This window comes from Heloderma suspectum, chromosome 1, assembly GCF_057233095.1.
Source record: "Heloderma suspectum isolate Gila_16-S chromosome 1, 16-S_ref, whole genome shotgun sequence".
Classification (NCBI taxonomy): Eukaryota; Metazoa; Chordata; class Lepidosauria; order Squamata; family Helodermatidae; genus Heloderma; species Heloderma suspectum.
Genome location: NC_139458.1, coordinates 166,669,945 through 166,687,376, shown reverse-complemented (window position 1 = coordinate 166,687,376; position 17,432 = coordinate 166,669,945). Strand labels below are relative to the sequence as shown.

At 43.7% G+C, this 17,432-nt stretch overlaps 1 protein-coding gene across 1 annotated transcript in view; it reads left to right on the top strand.

The window, feature by feature from the left end:
• Positions 1 to 17,432, top strand: part of LRP1B (LDL receptor related protein 1B) — a 1,474,154-nt gene that overhangs the window by 570,941 nt on the left and 885,781 nt on the right. Inside the window, exon 4 of the mRNA XM_084809602.1 lies at positions 11,336 to 11,473. Within this exon, the coding sequence (XP_084665728.1) occupies positions 11,336 to 11,473 (138 nt within the window). The remainder of the gene's footprint in view (positions 1 to 11,335; positions 11,474 to 17,432) is intronic.

Below are 17,432 nucleotides of genomic sequence, written 5' to 3'. Positions count from 1 at the left end.
AATTAATTTCTATACTGAAAGCTGTGCATTACATTACTGGGACATATGCTTTTTCTTGTTTTCTGTCTAGAAATGGATGAGAAATTCAGTCCAAGTTTTTTTTTTTAATAGATTTACCCAAATCACAACTCCTGAGCCTTTCAGTAGACCAAAACAGAGCTACATTGCAAAATCTGCAGTTTTAGAGCTTTCCACTGCAGCTCATCTCGGGAAAAATGCACACAAAAATGCACATATTAGGAGAAAGTGTGCACAAAATGCATATAGTTAAGTGAAGTGTGCACAAAACTTCATTTCAGCAATGCACAGTACTTGGGGAAAATCTGTACATTTAAAAATGCACATAAAATGTGTACGTTAATGAGCCCATTAGGAAAAATGCACACACAAAAAATACAAAATTCCATTGTTTTTTTTAAAACCCCCGCAAACAGAATGGAACAAGCTTGACCACAGAAAACCCGACAATCTAAGCAAGACTGAGATTGACAGATCTGCCCATTCCTACCTGGATTAGACCACACTTTCTCCAGGTACCCCACCCCACCATGCATGTTGGAAGCGATAACACACTGTACATTCCCACCCACCTGGCACAGCTATCCATCCCCACCTCAAACATTACCATTTGTTTCTATGGGTTCTACACATGTGTACAATCCAACATGTGTAGTCTGATTTAGAGAGCAATCCTATGGCCCCTAGACAGAATCTGGAGGGCCATAGGACGCTTTGGATTCCTGGATTCAAAATCAGAGACAGTGCTCCGACCTTGGACCCAGGGGTCTGAGCTCCCTGCCCCCTCCCCCTCAGAGGGGAAGCTGGCTGCCTCTTGGAGGTTGGAAAGGAAACCTCAGAGAGGACATAAAGAGGGTATTCCTATGGGGGGCGGGGACTGGGGAAACAGGGATATAAGCTATTCCCAGTCTTCCCCAGCCTCCTTCCATCCCCACCTTGATCTCTCAGCTAGATGGGCAAAAACACCCCAAAATGCGGAGAGGGGGGAGCATGGAGGTGGTGAAGCTCACCTCCGTCACCCCTTCTGGTCAGCATTGGATGGCCGTAAGCCTCCGAGTTCAGAGGCTTATGGCCACCCCCATAGGATTGTGCCCTTAATGTGGTTGACTTGCCAGATAAAATACAGGAATCAATTTGAGATCTCTCTCTCTTAATTATGGGAAGATCATTTAACGAATTAAGAAACCATCTGCCCCAAATCTCCAAGTGAGAATGGTTCCTTTCCATACTCATATATATAAAACCTAGGGAGATAAAACTGCATAAGAATCACACTTATATATAACTATAGAATAGAAAGTAATGTGATGGTTAGAAAGAATGATTCATCTGTGTTTCTTTTAAAAAATAGATTTGAAAGCTGAGACAATTTATATCTAACTGTCTTTTCCTGATACACAGTGTCCTCAAATGCATTATGTATTATTGCATTATGCTGTATTGTCATATATGAGATCATTTGGAGAGAGAACATAATTTACCACCTGCCCTTTCTATTGTGGCTGTTCCAGTGACAGAAGAAAGAGGCTTTACTGAGGAGGAAGGGAGAAAGAGGAAATATGTAGGGCTAAAAAAATTAAAACAGAGTGACTTTTAAATATTTAAATTTAAATACATTTTCCTGATTGCTTTAAGTTAACATTCTCCATTGTTATATTGCCTTCTGTTTGCGTAATGCAAGCATGTGGCAAACAGTTGTTAATAATGAATAGTGAAATGTGTGCATGAACATGCAAAGAATGTTCCAAGATATATTGTTTTGCCCCTGCATGACCCCTGTCAGTGGGAGTTGTGCATGCTGCTACCCCAAAGGTAAAGGACAGGTTTTTTCTTCCACCACAACATTCTTCCCAAGTGTAGCATTTTAGTACTCCTGAAAAGAGTAAATGGCAACCATTAAATTATATGAGGAAAAGTAAACTGGTGCATCTGGGGGAACACCACTGGGATGGCTAAACCTTTTCCTTGCCCCTGGAGACCTAAATATCTGGGTGAAAAGGCATATTCAACTATTCTCAAATACTCCCAGATGGCATCCTGCTCCACAGAACTGACAATCAAGGTCTTCTTATCAACGAAGTCATACTTTTTATCTCCACAGACCAGGGGTGATAGGCCTGTGACCCTCCAGATGTTGATGGTCTTGAATTACCACCAGGCCAATCCATCACAAATGGTCACTGCACACCAGTTGCTGGGGAATGTGGGCAGGGAGTTGCTGATGCACTCATGTTTTACTTGTGGTTTCCCACAGGCAGCTGGTTGTCCACTGTGAACATAATGCTGGACTAGATAGGCATTTGGTTTGATCCAGCAGGGCTCTCTTATGTTCTTCTGTAATGCTTAAAACTATGTAATTCGCTGCCGCAAGATGTAGTGATGGCCACCAATTTGGATGGTTTTAAAAGAGGATTGGACAATTCCTGGAGGAGAAGGCTATCAGTGGCTACTAATCCAGATGACTATATGCTACCTCCAATATCAGAGGCAGTAGGCCTATGTACACCAGTTGCTGGGGAACATGGGCAGGAGGGTGCTGTTGCACTCATGTCCTGCTTGTGGGTTTCCCATGGGCAGCTGGTTCTGTGTGAACAGAATTCTGGGCTAGATAGACCTTGGTCTGATCCAGTATGGTTCTTCTTATGTTCTTATGCCAGGGATGATGGGGGTTATAGTCAACAACATCTGGAAGTTTACCACATCTGGCATAGACCATAGCTGCATGGTCTTGTTTCTTAGAGAACTTTGTGAATTTATTTTAGATATATTGGTAGCTGTTCCTTATAGGATGTAAAGGCCAAGGCTCAGGGACACTATCACTTCATATAATGCATATAATAGACAAATATTACAATTATTAAACAAAAGCCCTCCCCCCCCCCCCGTCACACATGTCCTCCCAGAATATAACTGTTATCCTTGGAGAAGGAGTGTGGCGGAGGTGCTCCCTGTCGCCGGAGGGATACCATTCCGGTTGAGAACCTGTAGCCCCACTACATTCCCCTGAAAGCAAATGATACCTGCAGAGGGGAAGTCCCCTGGGGATTGGGGGTGCCAAAGCTGCCTCCACTGCCACCTCGGTCTTCCTCCTGCCCTAAGGTATGTTGCTGGTGAGCACTGGGCAGGGAACATAGAAGTGGCAGAGGCAGCTTTTGGGGCTTAGTGAGAGCACACACACACCTGCTTTCAATCATTGGATCGGGAGTTTTCATATTTGCAAGCACCTTTGATCGGATGTTGAAGACGTCTCTAATACACACAAAGGGCTGTGTAATTTCCTGAGTTTAGTTACAGCATTCCCTGTATCGCTTTCATGTGTATGCTGATCTTATACAGGTTTTGTTGAACCTAGTCCCATAGAGTTCAGTAAGGCTTGCCTACCACCAAGCTAGAATGCGTAGCAATACAGCCCTAGATTTTCACAAGGGCTTCCCCTCATGCACATTCTCTCAGATACCATTTCTCTTCTGCCTGCTAGTGCTAGTGTCTCTCATTCTGTGACTACAACAGTCTAATCACTATGTGTCCCTTAACTCAAGACTCTTACCCTAGCCAATAACATTCTAGACAGCTGTTTAGGTGCACTTAATGTGAAGCCAGCTCACAGTTATAAGCCTGTGGCTTATAACACTCATTTTTAATACAGGGTGAAATTATATAATTATATATTGCCAGCTGTGTGCTAGGTGTCCTGCTTTAGACGAAGTCCTGGCTCTTTGCAGGAGGTATACAATAGAGTACACAATTTAGCAAGCAAATGGTCAAGCACACAGGTTTCAGTCCAATGGAGTTCAGGCTAAGGCAGGAGTGATCAAGATAGCAGGCAAAGGTCAGAGCATAGGCAAGCAGTTAGATACGTGGGCTCAGGCTAAGCACGAGTGTTTGAAAGCAGGCAGATGTCAAAATACAGTTAGGCAGCCAGATTTATTATTTATTTATTTATTCATTGCATTTATATCCTGCCTTTTTTCCTCTTGCAAGGAACCCAAGGCGGCTTACATTATCTTCCTCCTCTCCATTTTATCCTCACAACAACAACCCTGTGAGGTAGGTTGCGCTGAGAGTGTGTGACTGGCCCAAAGTCACCCAGTGAGCTTCCATGGCCAAGTGGGGACTAGAACCCAGATCTCCCAGCTCCCAGTCCAACACTCTTGCCACTTCACCACACTGCACCACACTCTTGCTGCTACACCACACAGATAAGTTATGCATATTGCATTCCAGAAGCAGGTCAAGAAACAGCCCAAGGGTCAGTATCATGGAGCATCAATCACAAGGCAATGCACGGGAGGCAAGATAACAGACACTGGAGCTGGCAGGGGCATTATTTCCAGAAGCTCTCAGATTACAATGAGATATAGCTAGGGATGTACGAAACTCCCCTTACCTGGCTCCGCCGGGTTCCGCTGGGGGGGGTGCTCCATCCCGCCTCACCCGGCTAAAATTCAGGCCGGGGAGAAGTGCCCCGTCTCCCCGGCCGTGAACTTCAAAAGAAAAGTAAAGAAAATAAAAGCTATTTGCGTTGCCCTTGTTTTCGCCGTAGTCTACGTAAATCTTTACGTAGACTACAGGGACCAAATAAGGAACGCGAATGGCGGCTACCTATGGGGGCCGCCATTAGCCGTATGCGCTTTTTTTTTTTTTTAAAGTCACCCGTGATAGGCTACGTCACAATTAATGTACCCCATCACGGCTAGGGTTGGCAGAGAATTTCTCCCCGAAACTTCGGGGGGCCAAGCGCAGACATGTTCGGCCCCCCGAACAAGTTTCGGGGAGAAATTCTCCGCCCCCCCGCCCCCCGCGCCCCCCCCGGGATGGGACTTACCTTTCCCGGCGGCGGGTCCCGGCGGCGGTTCGTCGGGTCTTCGTCAGGGGTGGGGGCGGCAGCCGATCTTTTGACCGGCTGCCGCCGCCGCCATTCCAATAAAACTAAAAAAAAAAAAACGCCCCCGTGATAGGCTACGTGACGATTAACGTAGCCTATCACGGCTAGATTTGCAAAGTCAGCCGTGATAGGCTACGTAAATCATCACGTAGCCTATCACGGGTGACTTTAAAAAAAAAAACCGCGTACGGATAATGGCGGCCCCCATAGGGAGCCGCCATTCCCGTTCCTTATTTGGTCGCTGTAGTCTACGTAAAGATTTATGTAGACTACAGCGACCAAATAAGGAATGCGAAAAGCGGCTCCCTATGGGGGCCGCCATTTGTGTACGTGCTTTTTTTTTTTTTTTTAAGTCACCCGTGATAGGCTACGTGGCGATTTACATAGCCTATCACGGCTGACTTTGCAGATCTAGCCATGGTAGGCTACGTTAATTGTCACGTAGCCTATCACGGGGGTGTGTTTTTTTTTTAACTTTTAATTTCGCGGCCTGGCGAGGCGAGGCGCCTCCTCCCCAGCCTGAATTTCGGCCGGGCGAGGCGGGAAGCCTCCCCCCCGGCCTGAATTTCGGCCAGGCGAGGCGGAAAGCCTCCCCCCCCGGCCTGAACTGCGGGGGGAGAGCAGCGAAGCGCCTCCCCCCCAGCGCGAAAAGCTGCAAGACCAGGTAAGTGGGTTTTGTGCACCCCTAATCATGGCTGACTTTGCAAATCTAGCCATGATAGGCTATGTAAATCGTTACGTAGCCTATCACAGGGGCGTTTTTTTTTTTTTACTTGTAATGGCGGTGACGGCAGCCGGTCAAAAGACCGGCTGCCGCCCCCGCCCCTGACGAAGACCTGCCGAACCGCCGCCGGGAGGGACATTCGTGAAAGTTAAGTCCCATCCTGGGGGGGCGGGGGGGCGGAGAATTTCTCCCCGAACAACCTTCGGAGGACCGAATGCGTTGGCGCTTGGCCCCCCGAAGTTTCGGGGAGAAATTCTTCCCCATCCCTACGCAAATGGCAGCGGCCCTAGCTGCCGCCATTTGCGTCCCTGTAGTCAGCCGTGATAGGCTACGTAAAGACTTACGTAGCCTATCACGTCTGGCTTAAAAAAAACAACAACAACGTGCATATGCAAATGGCGGCGGCTACGGCCGCCGCCATTTGCGTTCCTTATTTTTTGCGTTCCTTATTTTTGGCCATCTTAATCTACATAAATATTTACGTAGTCTGTAGTGGAACGGACTACTCCCTCCCCTGCCACCCTGCAAAATTCTCCCCAGACGGACCCTACCTGCCGCCGGTCGGTCTGGGTCCGTCCACTGCCCCGGTCTGCGGACGCAAATGGCGTCTGGCATAGCAGACACCATTTGCATCCCTGCTTTAGCCGTGATAGGCTATGTAAATATTTACGTAGCCTATCATGGCAAAGAGCAGGGGCTCAAATGGCGTCCACTACGCTGGATGCCATTTGCATCCTCAGCCTGGCAGCGGACAGAACCACCCAGTGCTGGGCTGCAACACATTAAAGGCTTGTCAAATGTCCTCCTTGTGAGGAGAGCCCAAGTCATGAGTACCCCTCTTCAGTAAGCAAGCACTCCTTCGCCTGGCCACCATCCTATTGTGGATCTGAGGGCATCAGAATTCCTGGGGCTAGGTGGTGGCCCAGCATCTTCCTCTGCCTCAGAAGCTGAGCTTTCTGCCTCTCTAGAAGACAGAGTCAAAGCCATCACTCCTGAGAGGCCCAGACCACATTGGCTAGTGCCAATGTGTCCTGAGGGGCCAACTGGCTCTGAAAGTTCTGGTTCCTCCTCTGAAGACTCCAATGGGAGCATGACACCTGGGACCATGACACTAGGTACTGTACAAAATGAAGAAGGATCCAGATCAAGGAAATTGCCATCAGTTGTTTATGTATAATATCTAGCTCAAGTAGCAATATCAACATGCAACAAGCCCTAATCTTGGCCAAGTGTGGCAATGATAGCACTGCACAATATTCTTTATGGCAGTGTTCTCTAGGGTAGCTTTCACCAACCTGGTCCTCCCCACCCCCGCCCATGTTTTGGGTTGGAACTCCCAGGTTTCCTAACCATTGGCCATACTGCAGGGGCTAAGAGATTCTCTACATCTGGAGGGCACCAGGCTGGAGGAAGCTGGGTTAAGGCATACCCTCCCCAGCATACCTTATACATCTGAAAAGAACTGGGCATGTCTTGAGAAGAGAAGACTGAGGGGAGATATGATAGCGCTCTTCAAGTACTTGAAAGGTTGTCACAGAGAGGAAGGCCAGGATCTCTTCTCAACCATCCCAGAGTGCAGGACATGGAATAATGGGCTCAAGTTACAGGAAGCCAGATTCCGGTTGAACATCCGGTAAAATTTCCTGACTGTTAGAGCAAAACCACAATGGAACCAATTCCCTAGGGCAGTGGTGGGCTCTCCCACACTGGAGGCCTTCAAGACGAGGCTGGACAGCCATCTGTCAGGGATGCTCTGACTTGGATTCCTGCATTGAGCAGGGGGGTGGACTCGATGGTCTTGTAGGCCCCTTCCAACCCTACTCCTCTATGATTCTATGAACAATGTTTTCCGAAGATAAAGAATTGAGTGCATTCCCCTTCTGATATCTCAGCTCCAGAGCTGGAAAAGCATTAGGGCAAGGAGACCCTGAATGGAAGGAGACAAGCCTGCCCCTTGCTTAAAGGCATTCTGACTCAATTTCTAGTATAAATTTATTTTACAGTCTTACCTGGCCTTGAGAGAGCAATATGCCAAGAAAGAATATTAACTACATATACCCAGACCACTCAATGTCAGAATAATCACATTTGTATGTTAATCAGTCCTCTTAATCTATTGCTTATTTGTTTTTGTAAACAGAATAAAAAATTCCCCTTGGAAATGTAGTTTCATGATTAATATATATTTCTGGAAGCCTGTTTATCTTCACTTCAAACCATCTCCTGTTCACAAACAAATAGGCTTTTTTCAAGTTGCTGCGTGATCCCCTAACTGATCTGCAGTCAGATAATATTTTAAAGGTTTCAGAATGTTTTGGTTCTTTATAGAGGACCTTGTATAGTAGCAGAAGAAAATACAAGAGCCATCTGACTTAGTAAAATGGAGGGCAGTCTTATGCAGGGCCAGCCTGAGGGGTGGGCAAGCTGGGTGGTTGCCTGGGGCACTGAGATGAAGGGCGCCAAGCTGAGCTCAGTGGCTGTGTTTTTCGAAAGGACTGTCTGCAGTGAGCTAGGGTGGCAGAAAGCAAGTGTCTGTAACCTTTCTTTCAAGGTTCTACAGGTTGTTTGGGTACAAACTACAAAAATGATCTTCCTTCAATTAGCTTTAAAGTATGTTTCTTTTTCAGTTCCACATTGATGTCATTTGCCCTAGGTAAAAATCAGTGGAACACAGCTTTACTTTGAGGCAATGTTACCGAGCACTTAGCACTACAGATACTGTGAACACTATAAGCACTGTATAAATAATAATAAAATAAAGCCGTGAGATGTAAGAGGTCAGCTGGATAACTTTTTTATTTGTAACTCTCCTTCATTATTTTTAAAGATACAAATAATGGATATTCTAAAATAAAGAATGCTTACCAAAAGATAGGAACTGCTAGAAAACTAAAAACATTTTAAGTAAAACCTGTGATAGTTCTGCTGTGTTTCATAGTGCACTGCCACTGCTCTGAATATGGCTTTTCGAATGTTGACTTCTGCAAACCGTAGTACAGTGGCTGAGAGATCAAGGTTTTGAGCAATGTCGTTCTCAATGGACACCGCACCTTCATTAGGCCCCATACATCCTCCGGGTGGCCCTGCAAAATTGACTACTGGGGGGGGGGGAGCACCAAAGCCACTCCTCGCCCAGGATGCCATTTATCCTAGGGCTGGCCCTGATCTTATGCAAGTACTGTGAGTTTAGAAAACTAATGTAAATTATTTTGGTATCTGTAGAATAATAGAACATTTGTGATTCATGCTGTAATGTGTGAAGGAGAACCCTGAATGTTGAGCCAAATTCCCCCCTCTCTTCACAGGCAGTTGGCTCAGTGTCCAATCCACAACCAATTTACCCCAGAGTAGTCCTGATTAATAAAACAAGGTTTTTCTATAGTAAGTAGCCAATGTTGTTCAGAATGCTGTTTTCAGAATGCTCCCTCACCTTTGTAACTCTAAAGATCAAGCCAGGTTTATCTCAGATCAGCCACCCATTCTTGGAGCTGTAGTATATTGTTGGTACCAGCTGGAAATAATAAATGGTTCCAGCTGTATATAGGGATGTTGAAGAATTCCACCATGGATCTCAGTGAGGCCGAATGCCAGTGCATTCAGCCCCACGAAACCCATGGCAGAATGAAACCCACCACCCCGTGAAAGGCACGTGAAACGGAGAACCTACCTGGTGCCATTCACGCTACTTTGCGAATGGTGAATGGCGTCTGCGGCTGTGGCTGCCATTCACTTCTTCATTATTGCCGTGATAGGCTATGTAAATACTTACGTAGCCTATCACGGCCTCTGGAGGGATGCCATTTGCGTCCCTGCGGAGGCCGTGATAGGCTACGTAAATATTTACGTAGCCTATCACAGCAAAAAAACAGGAACGCAAATGGCGGCTGCCATAGCTTGCGTTCCCTTTTTTGCCGTGATAGGCTACGTAAATATATACGTAGCCTATCACAGCAAAAGACAGGGACGCAAATGGTGGTGGCTACGGCGGCCGCCATTTGTGTCCCTGTGCAGCCCAGCGGCCGGATGTCCGGCTGCAGGCGGCCCCGGCTGGCGGCTCCACGGAGTCTCTGTGGATCCGAGCCGGCTGGGGAGAATTTCGAGGGGAGGGACAGAGCACCTCCCGCCCACCGCAGATGTCCCTGGACAAAACCAGGTAAGTGTTTTGTACATCCCTACCTGTATAAGAACCCCTAGATGGCACAAGAGTGCCACCTAGAGTAAGTATATCATCGCTTTGACTGAACCTGACATACATAAGGCCTACTAGCCAAAATACAGCTCTCTTTCCCCAGTGCAGGTCTATTTGTGGTACATTAAATATTCTTTATTGATAGCCCTTTCCCACCTCTTTGTGTGTATCAGTGGCCTTTGCAGTTCCCTGTGGGGTGGAAGGGGAGGTGGATGGGGAAAAATCCTGGTTTGCTTTTTCCTCAAAATCTTGTAGTCCCCTTCATGGCTCAGCTACATTTGAGATCTCCTCAGTATGTGAATTGCTGAGAGGGTGAATTTCTTGAGTGCTGTTTTCTACCAAACTCAGGGAGGAGGAGAAGGAGGAGGAGGGGGGGGAATGAAGGAAACAGGAAACTGAGAGATAGGGGTGCAGAGAAGATTAGGAAATGAAACACAGCGGAGACAAGAGCGCAGACCTAGAGTGCTACAGAGAGAGAGAGAGGGAGACAGAATGTGATTATGCTCATGATTATGCAACATTATGCTCATGCTGAATTTGTTGCTACTAAACAGAGAGGGAGACAGAGAGAGGTGAGGCTGAACTGTCAAAGCAAATTTCTGATCAATATGATTAACCTCCGCCTTTTGAGCGCTACTTTCCTGCACAACAGAAAACAGAAGAATTTTATTTTTCAGTGTTAATGTTAATATGGATGGATGTACATAGGTGGTATATATTTGAATAGTATTTAAGCATGACATATAGGAATGGATGGAGGGAGCCTGTCTCTTAAAGGTCTACACAGCAGTAACGGTGTGCTGTTGCCTGGTAAAACAAACAAACAAACCTGGAAAAAAAATAGCCCTTCATTGTGCTATCCACCACACATGGGGATATACCTGTGGGTCGCAAACCACGTTTGCATAACCACTGTTTTAAGTTAAATATTTTTATGCATGGAATGATGGAAGACAGATGCTAAAATACTTTACAAATGTACAATGACCTTCAACTTGCAATCGTGTGTGCGTGCGCGCATTTTAAATGTTTTCTTAACTAATGAATGTCTTTTTGTTTAGACATTCCACTATAAATTGTTACATCCTTGCCTAAGGTTTTCTAATAGTAGACTAGCAGACTTGTGTTGTAATTATACTGAAGCATAAAAATGAAATCATATATGATAAAATCTACACACTGTTTCTAATGTTGCTAAATATAAATTTCAGCATCCGTAATCTTCAGAGGAAAGTAAATCTGCCATTAAAATGATAAATTGCATAGTCTTCATTTTATAAAATAATCCTCTCTAAGCAGTTGATTTTCTTTTAATTATGTTAATCCTTATTAAGAGACTATAATTCTGCTGGTAATGCACAGAAAAGCTGCATAGTAGACAAATGCAGAAAAAGCTTGCAGCTAGCATTAAACTAAAAAATTCAAATACATGACAGTACAGTGCTTTCTTAGCCTTAGTAAACTTTATTTAAATAGAATCAAATTGCATATTAATTATTCTGTATCTATTCTTTTTTAGGTCCTGAAGAAATAGAATTCAGGTGTCCTCTGAATCATATTAAATGTATTGGAACAGACAAATGTATTCACTTGTCCCAACTCTGCAACAGTGTGTATGACTGTCCTGATGGAGACGATGAAGGTGTACATTGTCAGGGTAAGTGAATTTGAGGCGTGGGGGAAATGCCTATAAACAGTTCAACAGAATGCTTTTCAAGTTTGAATCTTCAGTGAGCCAGAAACCTTCCACCTTCAGAAGGTGGGGTTTTGGGGGTTGGTTTTGATGGTTTATTACTTTTAACTTTCAGATTTACTGTCATCATGGATATATTAAATGCATCTTTCATCACTTTGATGTTTTGGCAGAGTAGGAAACACATACTAGATTCCAAATAGCTTTCTTGAACATTAGTTGGACTGGGGCTCTTGTCTCCTGGAAAATACCTCTCTGTCTTGCCAGGAAATATTATAGGAAATGGTGGGACTCGTGAACTCAGGGACAGTTGTGGCTGACATGCTTTTGATTCTGAAAGTTCCCTCCTCTCCCAGTTCTGTTGGTACCACTTATAAGCCACCCTCATCATCACATCATTTGTCATACTGCCAAAATATGAATGGCTAAGGATCACCCCTTTGTAGTCTCAGTTAAAATGAGTTTATATGTGTCCCCCTTTCCATTGTGTCTGAAACATGCCCCTTCTTCTTTGTACCTTCACCTAAGATGTTTTCCAATGCTCTGCCCCCCTCTAATCAACAGCTACATTTTTTGTTGGCTGTGCCTTCTTTCATCCCTTTCAGCCCATTAAAACAAAATCCTCTGCCTTGACTCCATGTCACTCTCCAGCTTCGCAACAAGCCTCCTGCAGTTATTACTTCACCGTGTCTCAGGGGTCGTCTCTCCTGTTCATTTCTTCTATTCCATGTAGGCTCTTCAGTATATCATCAGTTGTCTTCTCCCACTCTCCCCTTTGTGCGCCAGCCAGTCAGCCATTCAGCTGTCTATGCCTCCCTTTCCAGTTCCTCAATATCCTCTACCTCAGAACTGCACTATATTCAACGTACCAGTGCTTTCATTTCCACCTTAGTGTTCCTCGCTAATAATTTGTCAAGCCCCTGCCTCTTGCCTACTCCTGGCACTTATGCTTAATGTCATCTGTAAAAGGGGATTGCACTACCTCTGTATTCTACTAGCATACCTTGACCGAATGTTGTAATAGCAGACCCATGGCAGATTTATCCTTTCTCAGATTGCCCTTCATGGTTAGAAATTTGGTTGATGTAATATCAAAGAATTATGTGTATTGCAGTTTCACCATGTGAACTGTGAAGTTTGTCTCTGCCCTAAGCTATTTTGGTGGTGGTATAAGAATTAGTAGACGATTCAGTCCATTAAATCATTTTGTATCTCTGAGAATTTGAATCTTTAATGTATTAAGAATGGCATTAAACAAATTTGATATCTTCATGGAACAAATTGGTATCCAAACAATTGTCAAGGGAAAAGAATACATGTAATTTATAATGTTTTAAAGCTGTATTTGTTTTAGCCCTAATTTTAAATAGCACATCAATTATATCATGAGGGTTTTTTCGTACAAGTTTGTTAAAACTGCTAAATGAATGAATAAGCTTAATTATTCACATTGCGAGGTTATAAATCAGCTAATTAAAATGGTAGTTGTCCTTATTTGTGTACAAATATTTAAGGATCAGAAGCCTTAGATCTCTTTAAATTCTCTCTTTAAATTTAGCTTCTAAGCTATATTTAACCGTTTTGGTGCTCTGTAGCAGCTATAGAGCATCCAACGGGCCAAATCTAGCTTGCAAACAAGCTAAATTTGGCTGTTTGGGTGTTCTGTAGCTGCTATGAACAACAGTCCCCCCCCCCCGAAAAAGAATCCTTTAAAAATGGGGGAGGGGCAATGGGGAGCAGCAGGGGGTGGTGGTGGCAGGGGCTGAAACAGCCCATGGTCATGTTACCCATTCCTGGAATAGGGGCTTTCCCTGCCCCCCAGCTAGTACAACTGTGTTTTTGGCTGTTAATGTAGGGATCTACACTGGCCCTTGCACCAACATTCACTTTTTGATTGCAAAATAACTGAATTTCCTTGTAGCTCTGACCTAGTGATAGGTTCTAGAGAAGGTATATCTCAGTTCTCAACAGCTCAGAGTGCTGTTTGCATGCAGTTCATGGCTCCTTCTTGGAAAAATCCTATGAAGGAGGTTTGTATTCCATTTTACAGATGGAAATTAAGACTGGTATACTGGAACACGGCCTGGTAGCAAATAAATGACACATACACCATATTCAAATTCATATGACTATTTAACTTGAAAACACTGCTGATCAGTAAATCATAATTGCTATGCATCACAGTGAATTTCTTAAGAGGTACTGGAAGCTAAAAGCTTGTTCAAGAGACAGATAATGGCTTTTGTTTGTCACTTTAAAAGCTTAAGCCAGGAGATAAATGCTATTGCAGGATCTAGGGAGTAAACGTCAAACACTTTAAAAAGGTATACATTGAAAGGATAGTGTTTTGCCTTGTATGTACTTATGCCCTACTCTGTTTTCAGATACCCCTCTACAGGGGCAGATTGATTCGAAAAGATCCATGATAAGATACAAGCTTTGCTTGTGATAACAAATAACACAAAAAAAAGTGTTTCCAGAGGGGTAGCTGCGTTAGTCTTCTGCAATAAAGACAACAAAGAGCCTTGCGGCACCTTAAGGACTAGCAAATTTATTCTTGCATGAACTTTTGTAGACACTGTCCACTGCATCAGATGCATGAAGTGTTAACCTTAAATTGGCAGCTCTATATACTCAATCAAAGGCAACTTATCAGTGAAACAGTTCCCTTTCAAAAAGCAGTTGTGCCTGTTCACAAGTATCAAAAGAATCATTACATGTCACTTCCTTGTACACTAACATGGCCTGTTAAGAGAGCACCTCCGTTTCTCATGTCTCTGTTGAAAACTCTCATTAATCAAGATCAGTGTCATAATAGTTATCCCATGACTATGTCATTAGAACATCAATTGCAAGTAAAAAGGCAATTTTACATTCCTCAGTGGCTGCCCCACAACTTTTAACTTCCTCCCCAGGAGAAAGAAGTCCACTACATTTATATTTCACTATAAATTCACTGTGAAGATTGGTATCCCTGTGGCAGGATCTCCACACTCCAGCCACAGCACATAAACAGCTCTCACTGCATGAATCAGGGCTTGACATAGTGCTACTTCCCACCCCTTGTCAGCGGCTCCTAAGGGCATGGGGTATGGTTGGGGAATTCACAATGATAGCCCTGGCTCAAGCAATACTATATGGTACATAGTATATACCTGCCTTTCCAACCTGGTGCCCTGCAGATGTTTTGGACTACAACTCCCAAGATTCTTTACCATTGGCCATGCTGGCTGGGGCTGATGGGAGTTGAAGTTCAAAACATCTGCAGGGCACCAGGTTGAGGAAGTCTGGTATACTCTATGACTGAGGTGGTCAGGAAATGGCCACAGAGATAATATTGTCTGGGCCTTATCCTAGTCTGCTCTGCACAATTTGGGGGCTTTTAGATTTTTCTTTTCTTTTCTGGGTAGTATTTGGTGGCAGGGCTTCAGCTGGTAAGAAATGAGCTTTTAACCTATTTCACTAAGCTTGCTTGGAATTTTTTAACACACATCTAATAACAAACTATCCAACTTTTAACATGCATCTATGATGAGAATTAAGCGGCCTGTCTTGAGTTAGAAGGTGAAATTGGCCCAGTGGGATGTGACTTCATTGATGGTTGCAGCTTTCTAGTCTGATTATGGCAGAAGATGATACTCAGATATTTTTAACTGGATTAGATCAGGGGAATGGCCACAGAATAGACTCAGAGGTTTTTTTTTACTTAAAATTGACTGAGGGCTCAATCCTATGCATGCTTAGAGAGAGAAAAAGTCCTACAACTCCCAGCATTTTGAAAAGAGCTGCTTTTCCTTCATTTAAACCTACAGTGTGCCACAAGTGTTAACGTAAGATCCATCCATCCATCCATCTATCTATCTGTGGTAGGATGGGTATTAAACCACTTTCAAGCTAGCAGCTTTCACCACAGCCTTGTAAATAAGTTCACAAATGCAAATCTTTATCCAGTGTTTTAAAAAAACCCAACCTGTTACCTTGTGCAGCTTTATCAAGGTTGCCTCAAACCTTATCCAAATTCATTCTAGCTATACCATAGGTATACCATAGCCACATTTGTAACATACCTGGTCAGACACAGGAAGGCTTATTGGCTTAGTTATAGCAGTTATAACTAAGTTATAGTTATATCTTGTGCCCTGGTCTGAAGGCTCTTCAGAGACATAGGATAGATCTATACTTCAGCTTTATAGCAGTATTGAAAGTGCACTGATAATTGACGGGACACATTACACATTCAATATACTGCTTTTTATTCCACGTTATCCAAAATACTACAGCAAATGTCACTGTGTGTCCAACAAAGAAATGCACAAGAGGGATATAGTGTCACCATGATGGGATCGTAATGATATGACACAACGGGCATCTCTACACCATCTCTACACCAGCCTAAAATCCTGCATTTAAAACAGGGCTTTCTGCTTCCATTTTAAATGCAGGATCACAATGACTTCGCTTTTCACTGACCTCCCTTTCCCCTCCTTCTCCCTGTATCTGAGTCTTCCATTATCTTTCATTGATCTTGCTCTTCTTCTTGCTGCTTTTCCTCTTTTCACAAAGGGAACTCAAGCGGAACACAGCAGGGTAATTTGATAGCTCATTATCTGCGATCTAATAAAAATGGAACAAAGGGCATTTAGTGCAGGAGATGCCTTGAAGGATGATGGCGTCATGTAAAGAGACGGAGCAATCTCAATCTCAGGATAAAAGTTCCGTGTGAAGAAAGGCAAGGTGTAGATCTGGCCCTAGAAGCTGCATGTGTACCAGATAATGCATTGAGAATGTCATGGTTTCTTACTGTGGAGTTGATTTTTGGCACACTTGTCAAAAGTATGCCAGTAACATACTGAGCATCTCAATACTTTTTCTGATTTACTACACTGAGGCAGATTTTGTCTCAGTTACCCACATCATGGTGAAATCCAGACTAAATTATTGAAATGCACTTTACTTGGGGCTGCCTTTGAAGATCTTCAGGTAGTGCAGAGTGCAGTAGCTCAGATGCTGGTGGGGGTTAAATGTAGGGGTGGACTAATGTGTCAATTTTGCTTTCTCCTGCACTCCGTTTCTTAAAATTTCCAGTTTTCTTCCTGAATATGAAGAAATGTGATCAAAAGCAAACTGAAATGAAACTCTCAGTCATCTGTACCAGCTAATTTCAGTTGGTACATCTGTACTTACCATGGAGAAGATCATATTGTAATTTGTACCTGCTTCCCATATAGTGTTAAAGATAAGGCGCCTGGTTAAATATACAGGAATTCAAACCCAGATTTTTAAGAGCCAAGCACTTAAAGCCCAGGGCCCGGATAGATGAATTCAGTTTCCGTTTCTCCCATATTCCCTTTTTTTTTAAGTTAAAATTTCAAGTTCTTTCATTCCCAATATGAAGATGTTTGCACATTCTGGTAGTTTTTTTATCAAGAATGAACTGAAGCAAAATTCTAACCCATCCTTAGCTAACTGTTTGGAACATATTACACCAATACCGCATTACCTGTACTAGCTGCCTATTCGCTTCAAAGCCCAGTTCAAAACTGCACCCTCCAATAGGAATAATTAAATTGGTGGGCATGAGAGATGGGCTTTTCAATTGTGCCCCCATATTCTGGAACTCCAAGAGGTATGTTTACTTCTCCCCTAACTTTCTTTTAGGTGTACCTGAAGACATTTTTATTTTACTCTGCTTTTAGTTAAAGTGGGTAGGTTAATGTCTCTGTTGCTGCTTGCTGTTTTTAAATTGATATAATGGTTTTAGAACTCATTATGGTATGGTTGGCCTGACATGGTATGCATTGCTCTCTTTGTTTTATCATTTTAAATGTTGATATGGATGCTTGTTTTAAAATAATTGTATTATACTTGTACACCATCTTGACTTTTTTTTTTTCCTGGAAAGGCATCCTTGAAATCTTTGAAA